Source organism: Mus musculus, chromosome 5 (assembly GCF_000001635.26).
Source record: "Mus musculus strain C57BL/6J chromosome 5, GRCm38.p6 C57BL/6J".
Classification (NCBI taxonomy): domain Eukaryota; kingdom Metazoa; phylum Chordata; class Mammalia; order Rodentia; family Muridae; genus Mus; species Mus musculus.
In genome coordinates this window covers 100754341-100771138 of record NC_000071.6, presented here as the reverse complement: position 1 = coordinate 100771138, position 16798 = coordinate 100754341, and the positions used below count along the sequence as shown (strand labels likewise).

The window sequence follows — 16798 nt, the reverse complement described above, 5'->3', positions numbered from 1 at the left end:
CTGTGGACAGTCTGGCTGAATGAATACACAGGATCATGTTAGGCAAAAATAGTGGCTGGTCTCCCCACACTCCCACGGCTTTAAAGATTGAACCCAAAGCCTTGTGTACGATAAGTGTGTGTCTTCTACTTTGAAAACACACCCTTAAACCCACAGTCTACAGCTTTTTAATCTCAGGAAATTAATTTCTATAGTGTCATTTTTAAGTCCTTACATAAGTTTTTCAAGCCCTGTGTGGCACAGTTACTTTCAGATCCTTCCAGTCTTTTTCCTCTTCTGGCTTACTGTAGAACTAAACACAGTCACAGTCCATGAAAGGTACTCACGGCACAGTCTTCATGTACAGCCATGTGCTACCTAGTGGTGGAGACGTGTTCTGAGAGATGCATCGAGGCACGCTCGCTCGTCAGCACGTGCTTACACAGCCAGATGGCTGTGCCATCACCAGGCCAAGGAACTGTGGCACCACCACGTGTGTAGCCGTGGTTGACGGAGCATTGTTATGCTAATGCTGATAATTCTGTAATATTTATAAATGTCCATTATAGCGCTGTGACCTCAGACTTAACCCTGGCGTCGGCTGGAGTGAGACTCTGAAGGCTGCAGTTGCATGCTTTCATTGTTTATCCCTTCTCCGTGTAGTTTGGTCAACTCAGCCCAACAGAGCAGAATGTAGCCGCTCTTCTCGGAGTCTCCGAAAGCTTTATCGGGAAGAAAGCAGCAGGACAAGCCGTCAGAAAGGTGCCGTGTCTTTCTTATGTCCTCGAAACTGAGTGTCCTTCTACCATCTCCCTACTGACTTGATCCTTTTGTTTCCCAGCATATGGAAGGTAGAGGTACATTGATCTCTGAGTTCAAGGCCAGCCTGGCATACATAGTGAGTTCCAGGCAAGACAGAGCTACACAGTGAGACCCTGTCTTTAAAAAAACAAAAAAACAAACAAAAAAAAAACAACCCAGCCTCCCCCCCAACCCCCCTGCCTTTACACAATTCCAGCGTCAGGCTCAGGTGGTCACCTTGCACAAGTGCTTTAAACTGCAGAGCCATCTCACCAGCCTACCTCTTCTTATTGACATTTCTTACAAAAGCTTGTAATTGTCATTAAGACATCTATCACGCCATGTAATAATTCTGTCATTTTATCTGGCTTTGGAATTACATTCTAAGCAAAGTCTACATTAACTCAATTTATAGTTAATGGTAAAAGCACATTAAAAATGCCAAATTAAAAAGCTATCTTTGCCTACCCAGAACTCAATATACTTTTTCAGCTTAATGCTTTTAAAAGGATGGTCCATTATATACATGCTGAATTTGTAATTCAAAATCCACTGAGACAGAGCCGTTATCTCAATATTCTTTTCCTATCTTATTTATGTTTTCATTTTCAGACAGGGACTTGCTGTGTAGCTCAGGCCTCGATTTCCTACTGGGCCTTCAAGTGCTAGGAGCGCAGGCACCCCGTCATGCCAACCAGTGATGCACTCTAAGACTACTTTCCTTTCAGATACATCTGTGAAATTGTCTCTTACGTTACCCTGATACTAGTGATGACATTCTTTGCATAAGATCACTAGCACCACAGGCAAAAGCCGATCACAGAACAGAAACTGCCAGCCACGGGAAGTCTTTTCCTGTCTCTCTGCTTCAGCTTTGGGAACACTGATTATCACGACCACGGGGAAACCATAGCATACTCCCTTACAGTTTGTAGTATAGACAAGCCCACCATTTAGTTACGTGTGTTTGTCTAACTCACATGCCAGTGCAGTTTACACACGCACGGTATGGAGTTCTCCCTAACTTCCAGCAGACTATGAATCCACACAGAGCTGTGTGGCCGTTCCATTCTACACAACTCAGTAGCCCATATTGGTTCAGACTTTGAGAGTCTGGTCCCGAGTCTTTTATTTTAGGCATATTTAAGCACGGCACAATTTGGTAAAAATGTTCCTGGTAATAAGTAACTCAGTCCCATGTGCACAATATGAATACACCGAAGGGCTTTGGGAAGCACATGTGACATCTCCCATAAGGACAGGTCCTACAGAGTGACGAGAAAACAAGGCCGTAAGAAGCTCAGAGCTCACCGGACTGTTAGGCACATCACTCCCAGCCTTCTGGATGTACAAGAGGTTCTACACCTCTTCCCGTGAAGGAACACCTCTGACTGTTACCGTTCCTGGCCCCTACTGCTTATCTGGGGGCCCAGGAGCCTCCATGCCTCCCATCCCCTCAGCATATGTGAGGCCGGCCCGGTTTCTCCCAGTTGGGAGGCTACCCTGGCTTCTTGGGTAGGCTGCAAGGAGAAGCCTCCGTGTTTCCTCCTAGTTGTATGGCTCGGGTGTGACAGCTCCTTGGCTCACACGTGATCTCTTTGACCTGAGCTCGCTTTTCACTGACTTGTGCATCTCCTTGTCTTGTCCTCATTTATGAAGATTCCAGTCAGCAAGTTCAGGGCCCGGGGTAAATCCTGGCTGGCGTCATTTACAGGTCCTGAACTAACCGCATCTGCCAAGGCCCTCGTCCCAAGCTGTCACGGTTGTGAAGGTTCGATCTGCTCTCCTCTGCAGAACAGAGACAAGTGACCTTGACTCCTCTGTGGCTGGCCAGGGGCTCTGTGCCGCCTCTGTCCCCGCAGCCACAGCCCACCCACTTAGGACACCTTTTGTGTCTTTATAGAAGGTGGACAAGAACGTTGTCAACAGACTCTACCTGTCGTTTGTGCTTTATTCTTTGCTGAAAGAGACCAATGTTTGGAGTGTGTCTGAGAAGTTTAACCTGCCCCGAGGATACATACAGAACCTGCTTATGGGAGCTGCCTCCTTCTCTTCCTGCGTGTTACATTTCTGTGAGGTAATCAGTTAACTGGTGTCTTCTCACGTTAACCCTGGTAAACTTGAAAGCAGTTGCCTCTCTCCTCCCTGCTGAGTCACTGTGTTCTTTCGGAGCATGCAGCTTTATTTAAAGCCTTTCTTGGTTTCTGCCTTTTTACATGAGGACTGTGTTGAGCTTATGGAAACGATGCAGGAATTCCCAAGTCAGCTAAAACGCTTCAGCAGTGGGAAGTGCAGAGCCCGCCTGTTCTCAGGACCAGGGCCGATGGTTCCAGGCTATCCCTTACAACCTGGCTTCTGTGTGACGACTCGGGAGTGATGAGGGGTTTGGTCAGTTACCCGAGTCCGTCAGCGGCCAGGGGACTGCTCAGTCCCACATCTTCTGGACAGCCATGGGGACATACACATTTACTTCTAGTGTCGGGCAGGCAGCCCTACGTCAAACATAGGCTCTACATGATAGGTGTATATACATGATGCTAAAATTAATATTTTATTTATATATGTTATACATGTTATATATCATATATATGCATGTGCGTGTGTGTGTGTGTGTGTGTGTGTGTATGTGTGTATGGCAGCCTCTGCCTCCTGAGTGCTGGGATTAAATGTATGCACCACCACACACCGCTCACCAGGTTTTAATTCAATTTTCTTTCCTATCTTAAACCTCTGTAGTCTACGAATGTTAATAACTAAGTGTGCCGTAAGTGCTAATGAAGGGTCATTGGTGTATTTTCACTCTATAGCTCTGTTCTGTTCAGCAGCTGTGCTAGTGGAGATGATCTCTAACCAGGATTAGTAGTGAAAACTTAGTGACGTTCTTCCTCCCCTGTGGTGGAAGAGCCTGTGCCACCAGGGCAGCGCAGTGCCGGCCATGTGGCAGTTGGTCTAGAGTCTTTCACACTGCTGTCAGTGTGGATGTGAGACAGGGTCTCTCACGGAGCCTGGAGCTCACCACTTTGGCTGCACACCCGTGTACAAGCACACAGTGCCCCCAGGGCTACAGGCGTGTGCCACTGAGCCGCACAGGACTTTTCTGTGGGTGCTCAAGCTTGTGTCTCATGCACTTAACCCGGAGCCAGGGCCCCAGGCCTCACGCGTGGCTCTTACACAGACAGGCTGATGTGATATCCTCCAGCCACGCGTCATGCCCTACTCAGAGCTCCTGTTCTCGTTAGCTTAAGGGCTTTGTTGACTACCACGCTGCATGTGACTGTCCTTATTTAATACTTCATCTCTGGGTTAACTCCCACAAGTAAAAACTCTTTAGAGTCACTCGACAAACAAAACTGTACAGACACTTCTGAAATTTTGATTAGAAATAACTTTTTTCTTAATTTTCAGTCTTTTTTCCTCCTCCAAAAGCTCCCAAGGCTCCATGCTTCCTTGCGGTTGGGAGGCTCTATCTCCCTTAGCCCTCGCTCCTCCGAGCTGCAGCTCAGTATGTAACTTACATAAAATACAGAACTTACAACGATGCATCTTTGTCTGCTCAGGAGCTGGAGGAATTTTGGGTTTACAAAGCCCTTTTGGTGGAACTCACCAAGAAGCTGACGTACTGCGTGAAGGCGGAGCTAATCCCTCTCATGGAAGTGACCGGGGTCTTAGAGGTCAGCCTCATCCCACCCTCCTAACTGAGTTCATGTCTTCTAACAGAAAAACAAGTTTTACGGTCTTCTGAAGTGTTACTGCGTGGTAGGTTCTAGAAAGAGTCCTACTGTTCCAGGTCCTGTGGAGGAACAGAACCGATGGAATCAGCACATAGAAACAGAGGACTTGATGGATGGGCCTGCGTTGCTGGCTGGTCCTGAGACTGAACCCCGAGCAGTTCCCGGAGAGCTGCTGATCCCCACGTGAAGACTGAGGAAGCTGGGTTTCAGCAGCAGCAAGGACTGGAGGCAGCAGCAGGGTAGATGCAGTCAGAAACAGAGCAGAGTTGGGCATGCAGGGATAGTCTCATGTGCACTGTGTAAAAGCTCAGTGCTCAGTAAAGAGCTGGGTGACCTGGCAGGAGAGAGTGGGTGGGACTTGCAGGAGAGAGGAACTCTGGGAGAGAGAGGCAGGAACATTACCACTACCCGGACTCCGAAGGCGGGTGTGTGAAACTGAGGAGAAGCAGCCATCAGCACGGCAGACGTAGAACAGTGTGAACGGGTTGATATCGGTTAGAAGCCAGTGGGGAGCAAGCCTGAGCTAAGGCCAGAAACATTGTGAATTAAAATAGCCTGTGTCTCAGAACAAGGGAGGGAGGTGTAGAAGAGCCCAGGCTTCCACGTGGGCCAGCAGAGCAACCCCATCCCTGCTTTCAGCACACCTCTTCCTCTCTCCTTCCACCACCACCCCCAAACTCCTTTGGTTTCTTGAAACAGGATTTCTCTTTGCATCCCTGGATGTCCTTGAATTTTCTCTTCAGACCAGGCTAGCCTCAAAGTCAGAGCTCCTCCTGCCTCTGCCTCTGCCTCTGAGTGCTGGGATTAAAGGTGCTCGCCGCCACTGCCCAGCTCCCCTCCAACCTCCTCGGCCTGGGCTGCTGGCAGACAACAGAAAGTGGGGCCTACGCTGGGGTCAGTCAGTCCTTCTAGACCTTCCCAGACAGGAGACTCAGCTGATCCCAGATCAGGTCGCCCAGAAGTCTTTCTCGTTTCCTTCGTTTTAAATCAAATGATGCCACGGCCTCCCAGGAAGCCACTATGTCTGAGAAGTGGATATGATGAAAGATCTCCCGTATGAGAACTTGGGCTCCACTCTCCCCCAAGGACTGTGCCCTGCGACTCAACCATAGCTCCTCTTTCTCCACTGGAGTAAAGAGTTACTCTCTGTCAGTTTGTACCCAGTGCAGTGATGACTGACGGACAGACTGATGGCAGGAGATGGTGGGGAGAAAGGACCCTCAGTCGGGTGTTAGCAGCACGCATCAGCTTCAGTCCTTTTGTCCTCTGCTTTTCATTCTGCGTAGGAAGTGCGTGCACACAGGTGCGCCTGACTGGGTTCCCTTCCCTGGCTTTGTCCCAGCAGCCGACTTAGACCTTGTGGAAAGCTCCCCTCGGTACCTTTCAGATTAGAGCCCAAACATCTCCTCAAAGCTCTGCAGTGTTCTGCTGGGTTACCTCCTCACATTTACATTACTGTCTGTGTCTCTTCCTATCTGTTGCATGTGGGGTTTTTTTTTCTTTTTTAATAATCCCAAATACTCATAGTATTTTTTTTTCTTTAATACTTTAGGGTCGAGCAAAACAGCTATATAACGCAGGTTACAGGAGCATCATGCACTTAGCCAATGCCAACCCAGAAGTGTTGGTGAAGACAATTGATCATCTGTCCAGACGGCAAGCCAGGCAGATTGTTTCCTCAGCCAAGGTGAGCAAGCCTTCCTCGCAAATACGCCGTAGCATCGTGATGAGATATCCGAGCGAAGCAACTCGCATCGAATAACGGTTTACCAAAAACACGTCCGTAGCTCACAGCACTCTGTAACTCTAGTTCTAGGGGATCGGATGTCCTCTTCTGACCTCTGAGGGCACTGCACACACGGGGTGCACAGACACATGCAGCAAGCATCCATACTCATAAAACACACTTAAAACAAAAAGGCCCAGGGTACACAGATTTCCTGTTTTTGACACAGGATTGCCGAGGAGAGAGACCCTAAAAATTAACGCTGTTCTGAGGCCGTCTTGTAGCTCTCTTCTGGGCCTCCTCATGGGAGTCCTCTCCAGTGTGCCTCCCTTCGGTCTTGTACCCGCAAGCTCTTCACTGACAGGGGCATTCCCAAGGCCATCGCAGTGGGCTGAGGTTAAATTTACCTCTGGAGATTTCTACCACCCATACGTGCGCACTGCCCTCTGGAGCCAGCCTATTCTTTCTGGCTATACTTTTCAAAGTTTTAAAGCAGGAGTTTCTCTTTTCTTTGTTGAGTTCCATGGCTTCAGGCTATTTGCTCTCTTCCATCCCCATTTCAAGATTGCTGCTATTCTGTTTGTGTGGGTGAAGCCATTACAGCAATCTGGTATTATGTCCTTGGTCACAAGTGTGTACATTGCTTAGCTTTTTAAAACTTCATTGTTATGTTACTGTGCTAGATAGTCTCGTGTCTACTTGACACACAAACTAGAGTTATCTGAAAGGGGGAATCCTCCATCGAGAAAAAGCCTCTGTAAGATCGTGCTATTACATATTTTCTTAGTGATTGCTGGGGAAGGGCCCAGCCCTTTTGGGTGGTCCTGTCCCTAGGCTGGTGGTCCAGAAAGCAAGCGGATCGAGCTGGTAAGCAGCACCCTCCATGGCCTTCACATCAGCCCTGCCTGCAGGTTCCCGCACTGTGTGAGCTCCCCCCTGGCTTCCTCCAGGGATAAATAGCAGTGTGGACGTGTAAGCCCCCAAACCCTCTGCTCCCCGAGTTACCTTTTGGTCGTGGTGTTTTGCTGCAGCATTAGAAGCCCTCACTGAGATAGTCATTCTCGTACGTGAAGCAGAAGAACTGCTAAAAAGAACTTCCTTCTCATGGTGCTGAGTGGTGCTCACACACGAGCATGGCCTTAGCTGATCTTCACAGTGGTCTGTGGTGGAGACATTTGGAGTGTTTATGGATACAGCATCCACGATGGACTCTGTCCCAGTAGCTGAGGTGTTCTTGGATGGGTAGGGATGCCCTTGCCTCTGCCCCTGCCTGAGGGAACTGAAGGCAGCCCAGCACACAGGCTATGCACTGTGCTTGGCAGTTCTTTCTTTCTTGTGTGCTGTGTTTGAAATTAACCATATTTCCAGGCATGGCAGCATGCATATTGCATGTGCATATTGCATGCATATTCCTTGACACAGGAAGATCTCAAATTTAAGGCCAGCCTAGACTACATGGTGAAATCCTACCTCAAAAACTAACTTTAGGAAGCGGGCTGGAGAGGTGGTTCAGTGGTTAGAGCACTGGCTGCTCTTCCAGAGGACTGGGGTTCACACTCCCAGCACCCTCATGGCCATCACAGCATCTCCGATCTTAGCAATGTGAGCAATGTTCTGGCCTCCAAGAACCATGGTGTATTCACATACATGCAGACAAAACACCCATACACGTTAATTAACTAATTAATTAAAACAAAAATACAGGAGGGCAACTGACAGGAGAGAGAGGAAGCCGATGGCGGGATAACGGGTCCAGTCACGTTCACCACAGGCGCTTTAGTGGAAAGGGTGATAGCTCCGATCATGTTTCTGTAGGAGCCTTAGGAAAACTTTCTTTCTGCAATACTGATGGGCTTTTAAAAGCACGCGCTAAATGAAACAGTTGGCAGAGCTAATTAAATACGTACGTAAAGGATAACAGTTTCAAGAGCTAATTAAATTTTTGCAAAATTTTCTGAAATTTTATAGATTATAAATTTTGTTTAAGTGCCTGAGTCTTCTGTGAAACAAATCGTTGAGTGTAGGAAAGCTCTTTATTTTTGGTGCACTGAACGCTGTGATCAGCTAAAATGGTTTTTAGCAGAATACCTCGTCTTCATTTACTGAACTTGTAAAGTGGGCTGTAAAGTGGGCATTTTTCAGTCTCACTATTTCAGGCCCAGCGTTAGCCATCTGTGTGTCAGAACTCGGGTTTTAGCAGACATACAATGTTGGCAGCTCTCTAGCCAGGTACATTTGGCCTCATGACTGGGTTTTTCATTGCAGATGCTGTTGCATGAGAAGGCGGAGGCACTGCAAGGAGAAGCAGAAGAATTACTGAGATTGCCTGCAGACCTCCCTGGGCTTGGGGGTCCCAGCTCTGAAAGGGCAGGAAGCCATGCTGGGGACGTAACTCTGAGCTAGGGCATTTGCCTGAGATGCCTCCGGCCCTGGAATAAATCCTCAGTACCTCCAAGACAGAAGAAAAGGCCGGGGGGTTGTAAACTGCCCAGTGGTGAGCACCTGTAACGCAGCACTCGGGAGACAGGACGGACAATGAGTGTCAGAAATCAGCTTCAGCTACACTGAGAGTTGGAGGCTAGCCTGGGCTGCATGAGTCCCTGTCTCCAAAAGAAAAAACCCCATGAAGCTGTCTGATGTATGTTTTTTAATTTGACTTATTTATTATATATATATTTTATTATTGAAAATCCCCCGTGTAAATGAAATGTGTATTTTAATTATACATTAAAAGCTGTGGATGAGCTTTTAGAAGGCGCTCTGGGTGATTAAGTCTACCGTCACCTGTAACTGCCGAACCATCTCACTGATAACCCATTTCTCCTAGTCCTGAGTTCCTGTACATTGTTTCCTGCTCAGAATTCTCCTCAGCACACCCAGCCTGACCTGGCTCTTTGCTCACATCTTTCACTGTTTTCTTACCTTCTCCCCGCCCCCCTGGTGTCTTGTTCTTGCTGACAGGTGCCAACGACTGACACACGTGCTGACTTGTGCTGTGGTGCTGCGTTGTAAGCTCAGCTGTCACCCTCATTTCGCCCATCAGTTTGCACCAAAATTACCAGAACCCTGTGTGTCCTAACTGATGTGTTATCATCATTGTATGAAAGTGTTAATATACTTCTAGTGTCAACTCAATACTCAAATCCTATCTCTGTGAAGTTACTCCGCACTCATCCCCGTAGCCCTTACAGGGTGCTCCCCACTGAGCACTGTGAAGTTACCCCATACTCATCCCCATAGCCCTTACAGGGTGCTCCCCACTGAGCACTGTGAAGTTACCCCATACTCATCCCCATAGCCCTTACAGGGTGCTCCCCACTGAGCACTGTGAAGTTACCCCATACTCATCCCCATAGCCCTTACAGGGTGCTCCCCACTGAGCACTGTGAAGTTACCCCATACTCATCCCCATAGCCCTTACAGGGTGCTCCCCACTGAGCACTGTGAAGTTACCCCATACTCATCCCCATAGCCCTTACAGGGTGCTCCCCACTGAGCACTGTGAAGTTACCCCATACTCATCCCCATAGCCTTTACAGGGTGCTCCCCACTGAGCACTGTGAAGTTACCCCATACTCATCCCCGTAGCCCTTACAGGGTGCTCCCCACTGAGCACTGTGAAGTTACTCCATACTCATCCCCGTAGCCCTTACAGGGTGCTCCCCACTGAGCACTGTGAAGTTACTCCATACTCATCCCTGTAGCCCTTACAGGGTGCTCCCCACTGAGCATTCCAGGTTTTCTTTTCCTTTCGCTGTTATTTCAGGAATGTTCTATGTTTTCACTAATAACGTTTGTGCCACCTAGCATACACCACCATTTACAGAATAAGAATGTCTGTGGGGAGAACCACGTTAACAATTTGAAGACTCTGGTTTTTTTATTTTATAAACTCTATTATTAGAAAAAAAAACTTGCAAATGATTAAGCACACTTACATACACCAAAATTAACCAGAAATAATTCTTTTCAAGACTCTCTTAAGTACAATGTTTCCTTTATCAGAATTATAGTGAAAAAGAGTTAACCTGGGACTGTGGAGAGACTTGGTGGTCAGAGCACTGGCTGCTCCTGCAGGGGACCAGGCTTCAACATCCACATGACAGCTCACAGCCACCCATAACTGACCCCAGGGGATCCACGCCCCATTCTGGTCTCCACAGTACACACACCTGCAGGCAAAACACCCACGCACACTAAAAATACAAGTTAAGAACTGTTTAGCAGCTAAGCCAGGATAAGGAAAGATGGGGCCCAGCAACATTACAAGCACTGGACTGGTTTGGGTAAGCACTTACTGGTTTGGGTAAGTTCTGATCACCTGAGCAACTTCTATGGGAAGGTTTTCAGAGGAAAGTTCACGGCCACCTTCCGTGTCCTGACGTAGTAGATAACACCGCACTCACTGACATGGTATTATTCACTGTGTGTCAGAAGCTGCCGCTTATGCAGTCATCCTGGGGCTGTGAGGCAGGTGCTAGAATCCTCACTGCGTGGCTGAGTGAACTGGAGAGGTTAAGGTAGCTTATCCAAGGCCATAGAGTGTTAATTGCTAGACAGGAATCCCAAGGCCATAGAGTGTTAATTGCTAGACAGGAATCCCAAGGCCATAGAGTGTTAATTGCTAGACAGGAATCCAGATCTGTGCGGTGCCCAGCCTGGTGCTCATGCATGCGTTATGTAAGGTTACTGAAGGGACTGGTGTCAGCACAAGACGCCATGACCAGGTTATCAACACATAGGAGACTCATTTGTCCCAGAGAGACAAAGGACAGGAGAGACAGGAGGAGGGAGAAGGGGACGGGAACATGAGAGGGGGAGGATATTTACCCCAGAGGGACAAAGGACTGCCTCTGAATAGAGAGGACAGACGTGACACATAGGAAAATGGCAGTTTATAAAGGTACAAGGAGAAACCTTGTGTTAGGATGAGGTGTTTAATTTTAAATGGGCATGTTAATTAGTTGAGTGAAGGGGATTTTTTTAATTATTATTATTATTGCTGGGCTTTAATAATTTGCTAGTTGGACCTTGGTAGTCAACCTCAGGAGGAGGAAATGGCCAAATCAGGGAATAGACCCTGTGGCCAGTTTTAGAAATCTAATCATTGTTTACAAGGCAGAGGGAATGGGGAAGGGCCTGCTAAAACCCTTCAATTATTTTGGTGGCTCTGTCTGTGTTTCCCTTTCAAGTGTTACTTTCCTCTTGCGTGACAAGACTTTTCCTGGGGAGATACAACACACATCTCTACTAAACCTAGATAAGGAGCCCACTACAGACCTCATTGCAGATACCACCAAAGTCCCACTTGGTGAACCAGTATGTCTTATTGGGATTACTAACATAAAGAGCAGAAATGACTGAAAGACAACTGCACCACCAAATCTCACCGCAGCATGCGTGACAGCTCATGAAGTTGGGAACCTGGAGCACACTGCACAGCCTGCGTGCTGCTCAGAGGGTTGACGAGTGTCCCAGGTGGCTCACTTCATCTAAGCCTCTTCTCAGCACCTTGGCTGGCTTTTATTGCTTACCCTGAGAGGGAGGGGCCTAGTGAATCTGGTCAGTTTCAGGGACTTCCTGAGGCTATTTGAGTTGTTCCCCTCTGTCTTTGGAGTTTTCTATGAGATGGGATGATTCAGCCTCAGAAGAAACTGCTACACAACACCCCCAGCCTTGACTTTATCCTGGCCTTGCATCCCTATTCATGCACCATCTCTAAACTTCTTCACTCATACCAATGTCTGACATCCTAATGATTTAGGAGTCTCTTGGGCATCACTGCACATACCGTTTATTACAGTCAAACATATAAAAGAGCAGCTGGCTAGACTGCTGGCTGCTTTGAACATCTAATAGAGGCTCCCAGTAGGGACATCACTCCTCAGTTTTGTTACACCTGGAAACCCCAACTTTATTTATTTAGTTTTCCCGATTAAGCAAGGTTCTGAATAATTAATTCTCACTAATTAATCAGAGAGGTTTTTTTGGTTTGGTTTGGTTTGGTTTTGGTTTGGTTTGGTTTGTTTTTTTTGTTTTTTGTTTTTGTTTTTTTTTTTTTTTTTGGTTTTTTTTTTTTTTTTTTTTTTTTTTTTTTTGGTTTTTCGAGACAGGGTATCTCTGTATAGCTCTGGCTGTCCTGGAACTCATTTGTAGACCAGGCTGTCCTCGAACTCAGAAATCCACCTGCCTCTGCCTCCCAAGTGCTGGGATTAAAGGTTTGTGCCACCACGCCCGGCTATGAGAGAGGTTTATAATTCAAAATTAGTTTACTAAATTAAAATTAGGGATGGGATGAGGGGAAGGGTTCTAACTACCCTAAGCGAAAAGGGATGAATCTACTGACCAAACCCCGGGACTGGGCAGCAGAAGGCATACCTAAGGGCAGCTAGAACCAGAGATGCCTGGCCGTCCATGCTTTTGGCCTGTACCTTGTCCGGCAGCTCTTAGACTGACTTCATTTGTGGCTTCAAGATCAAAGCACAGTGGTCCCCACTGCCAGATTCCTGGGAGAGTTTTTCCTGGGCCAGTGCATGGCCATGCCCCACCCTTTTGCCAGGGTGTGAGTTTGGGCTTTCAAATGAAGACAAGGAATGTGGATGGTAGGTAGGTGCCACACCCACTCCAGTGAAGACTGCGTGGCAGGCCCAAAAGCTTGGACGCAGTTCTGAGGCAAAAATGTTTCATGGAAACAGCCTCCTTGAACCTTGGCATTCCCATAGCACGAATGCTCCAAATTTTTCCCTGCAATAGTGTGGAGGGTCTTGCATGCTTTCTTGCAGTATTTTACTGGATAGGAGCTAGAAGTCTCAGGGCAAGCTTAGCAAAGTATACTTAGAATTCTCATTACAGACGTGAATGGCAGCCTACATTACATAATAGTAGAAAGAAGGTGGGTTGTGGTTTTAGGAGTATGGAACTCCCCTGGTGCCTAGAGGATAGCATAATTATGTATTTACTAAGGGACCCCTGGTGGTGGTTAACAATAGACTAGCATTGCATCAGACCTTTCACCTGGCTCCTGTGAATAACTGACTTTAGATAAGGCTGATCTTATCTCAATTGTAAACATTGCCTGGTTCCTGCCAGTCTTTTTGTATGCATTTTTTTTTTGTTTTGTGTCAGATAACTTCAGTGTACCTTGGCTGATGTGTCACTTAACTTCTTTGTTTTCTTCTGTAATATAAATCTGATACTTGCTTTGAGAAATTACATTCAGATCAACACTCCCTTGTGTTCATGTCTGTTTGTCACTCCCTGTCCATCTGTACCGGGACCCTGATTCTCCTGCAGGTTGAGGGGCCAACTGAGGCCAGTCCGCAGCAGGTAGGGAATGATAGAGCAGGTGACGCTTTATGGTTGGTGGGTAAAAGATCGGGTAAGCAATCAGTGGTGTTAGGACAGAGACTGTCATGGTATTAAAGATCCAGATGTGGAAACTTAACACTGTCACCCTGCTCTGAAAATCTAAGAATATACTTTACATTCATATGAGGATCAAAAACCTAAAAGTGCAAGCAATCCCTAAATGCCATCAAGTCTACGATTCCCTTTTTTGAACGTTATTTTTATGTGTATGAGTGTCTTGTCTGCATGTATGCAGGTCTACCATGGGCATGCCTGGTGTCTGTAGACATCAGACTCATATGGATGGGTGTGAATCACTATGTGGGTGCTGGGAACCTAACCTGCATCCTCTGCAAGAACAAGTGCTCTTACCTGCGGAGCCATCTCTCCAGTCCCTCGGGTTTTCTTTTAGTTGCTTTTGTGGGTTTTACTGCTACCGAGGCAGGGTTCACACCACAGTGCATGTGTGTGGAGGTCAGAGGACAACTCAGCGGCATCTTCTTCCATCTTTCCTGGGGTCTGGAGATTGAGCTCAGGTCCTCAGGCTTGGGCAGTGAATGGTTCTCCCTAGTGAGTGCTCTCAACAGCCCAGGGTTTTTCTCCTCCTCCACTTCCTCTTCCTCCTCCCCCCTCCCCCTCCTTCCTTCTTTCTTCTTCTCCTCCTCCTCCTTCTCCTTTCTTCCAATCTGTCAGCCATACTTCTAGGATATCTAATCCCAGTGAGCTCTTTCTAATCACCAAGATTCTTTTGCCGTACACTGTAAGTTTAGACACCCAAACCAGACTTACTCTTGTGTCACACCCAAATTGTGGCCAGGTCTACTTTTAAAGTGTAGCCACACTCTGTGGTCTCCACAGTGGCATTACTCAAAAATTCTGGTGGAAGGACATCCACCCTTATGCTTCCAGTTCTGAGAACATGCCCACTTAATCCTCACTGTGGTCTCTAACGTCTGTCCCATTCTGACAAGAGTATACACTGAGGGCACGGGACTGCTACACTTGGTTTTCTTTGACAACCTCTACTGACATATAATTATATTGACAAGTGTGTACTCTTCTCTTACTACTTTCCATGACTAGAAATAGGGCCTCCATTTATAGAGTCCTGGCCATGTGCTTCCAGTTTACTAAACACTTTGCATTAAACCATTTTGATTCCTTCCTGCAGACATCTGAAACCTTACCCTACACTCTGTCAAAAAATAAATTCAATTCAATTCAATTCAATTCAATTTTTAAAAAGTGTGGCTTGCCCAGAAGCCCAGATAGTCTCACTATGTTCCTCTGACTGGTGTAGAACTTGTTATGTAGACCAGGGTGGGTTCAACCTCAAAGAGCAGAGCGCCACCTGCCTCTGCCAGCTCCTTTTGTTTTGTTGGTTTTCTAAGCATGCTCATTCTCCCCCTCCCTCTCCTCCCCCTCTCCCCTCTCCCCCCTCTGTCTCTCACTGTCTCTATCTGTGTGTGTGTGTATATGTGTGGCACGTGTGCACATGTCATAGCCTGTGTGTAGAAGTCAGTCTACGACTCTACTTAAAAATAGAGTAACAGCCAGGGCCCACATTCAGTCACACTAGCAGTTGTTTTATCTGTTGTTTGGTGTTGGTTGTTTTGAGACAGAATCTCACAGCATTCAGGTTGGTCTTGAACACACCATGTAGCCAAGTTTGGCTTTCAATTTCTGATCCTCCTGCTTCTACCTCCTAAGTGCTGAGCTTACAGAAGTGAACCACAATGCCCAGTAATGTTCTGCTCTTGATGATAGTTGACTCTGGGGTAGTTTGAGTGAGAATGGTACTCATCAGCTCATACGTTCGAATACTTTGTCCCCAGTTGGTGAAAATGTTTGGGAAGGTTTAGGAGGCGTGGCCTCGTTAGAGGAAGTGTGTCAGGCTTTTGGTTTCAAAGGACTGGGGCCATTCCCAATGAGCCTTCTCTGCCTTTGTTTACAGATGGAGATGTGTGCTCTCAGCCTGCCTCGGCTAGGCTTCACTCTACCATCTTGGACTCTAACTCTCTCAAACCATACACTAAATTAAAATTTTTCTTGTATACATTGCCTTAGTCATGGTGTTTTATCACAGCAATAGAAAAGTAATTAAGGGGCTGGTGAGATGGCTCAGTGGGTAAGAGCACCCGACTGCTCTTCCAAAGGTCCGGAGTTCAAATCCCAGCAACCACATGATGGTGGTTCACAACCATCTGTAGCGAGATCTGACTCCCTCTTCTGGAGTGTCTGAAGACAGCTACAGTGTACTTACATATAATAAGTAAATAAATCTTAAAAAAAAAAGAAAGAAAAGTAATTAAGACACTGCCCTACAAGTGTTCGGAAAAAGTGAATCAGGAGGTCAGGCTGAGCATGATGTGCTCTTCCAGCCATGGAGCTGTTTAAGATAGTTCATGGAGCTAGAATCTGAAAGGTCAGACTCACGGGGCAAAGACAGACAGATCTTCATGAGTTCAAGGCCAGCCAGGGCTGCATAGTGAGTTCCAGGACATCCAGAGTTGCATGATGGTGAGAACCTGTCTCAAAACAAAACAGAAAACAGAAAGAAAGGAAGAAAGAGAAAAAAGATCAGATGTTTAATGCACCCAACATAAAATAAAAATATGCCCGTTTTTAGAATCAGTTCTGATTTGTATCTGAAGCCCTCTCTACTCCCAGTAAGGTACAAGAACCCCAGGCCCAGGTTAAAGCAAGGTTAGTGAAACTACTATCTCTCTTCCATTTTTATTTTTTCTCTTTCCCCTCCCCCAACTCCTCCCCACCTCCATAACCTCCATATCCACCCAACTTTATGTTCTCTTTCTCTCTCTCTCTCTCTCTCTGTGTGTGTGTGTGTGTGTGTGTGCGCGCGCGCGCGTGTGTGTGCACGTGTGCGTGCCCGGGAATGGCAAAGTTGCATCTTGAGGCAGAGCTATCCCTGGGATCCTAAGGACCAGTCACACTGATTTCCACAGTGGCTGTTCAGTTTCCAGTCCCACCAGCAAGTGTTTCTCAGTCATGTGTGTTTCATCTTTTGAGAGCTTCCTGCTTCATTCTCTATCCCACTTTTCATTGGGTTGTTTTCTTAATGTTCAGTTTTTTGTTGTTGTTTTGTTTTGTTTTGTTTTGGTGGTGTTGATGGTGGTGCTTCGTTTTGTTTGTTTGTTTGTTGTTGCTTCCTACACACAGTTTCTGTCTGGAGCTGGTTCCATTCTCTGGAGGT

The 16798-nt window shown here is 46.9% G+C and overlaps 1 protein-coding gene across 8 annotated transcripts in view; it reads left to right on the top strand.

Moving 5' to 3' along the window:
- Positions 1 to 8995, top strand: part of Helq (helicase, POLQ-like) — a 36518-nt gene extending 27523 nt beyond the window's left edge. For 3 of the 8 annotated variants that reach the window (XM_006534823.3, XM_006534822.3, XM_030254208.1), the window contains 5 exons: positions 643 to 741; positions 2684 to 2857; positions 4338 to 4451; positions 6064 to 6198; positions 8503 to 8994. In XM_006534823.3, coding sequence (XP_006534886.1) covers positions 643 to 741; positions 2684 to 2857; positions 4338 to 4451; positions 6064 to 6198; positions 8503 to 8640 — 660 coding nt within the window. In that variant the 3' untranslated portion in view covers positions 8641 to 8994. Of the gene's footprint in view, positions 1 to 642; positions 742 to 2683; positions 2858 to 4337; positions 4452 to 6063; positions 6199 to 8502 lie in introns of all 8 variants that reach the window. The other 5 variants (XM_006534827.4, XM_006534829.2, NM_001081107.1 and 2 more) reach the window with 4 other exon arrangements.
- The last annotated feature ends 7803 nt before the right edge of the window (positions 8996 to 16798 follow it).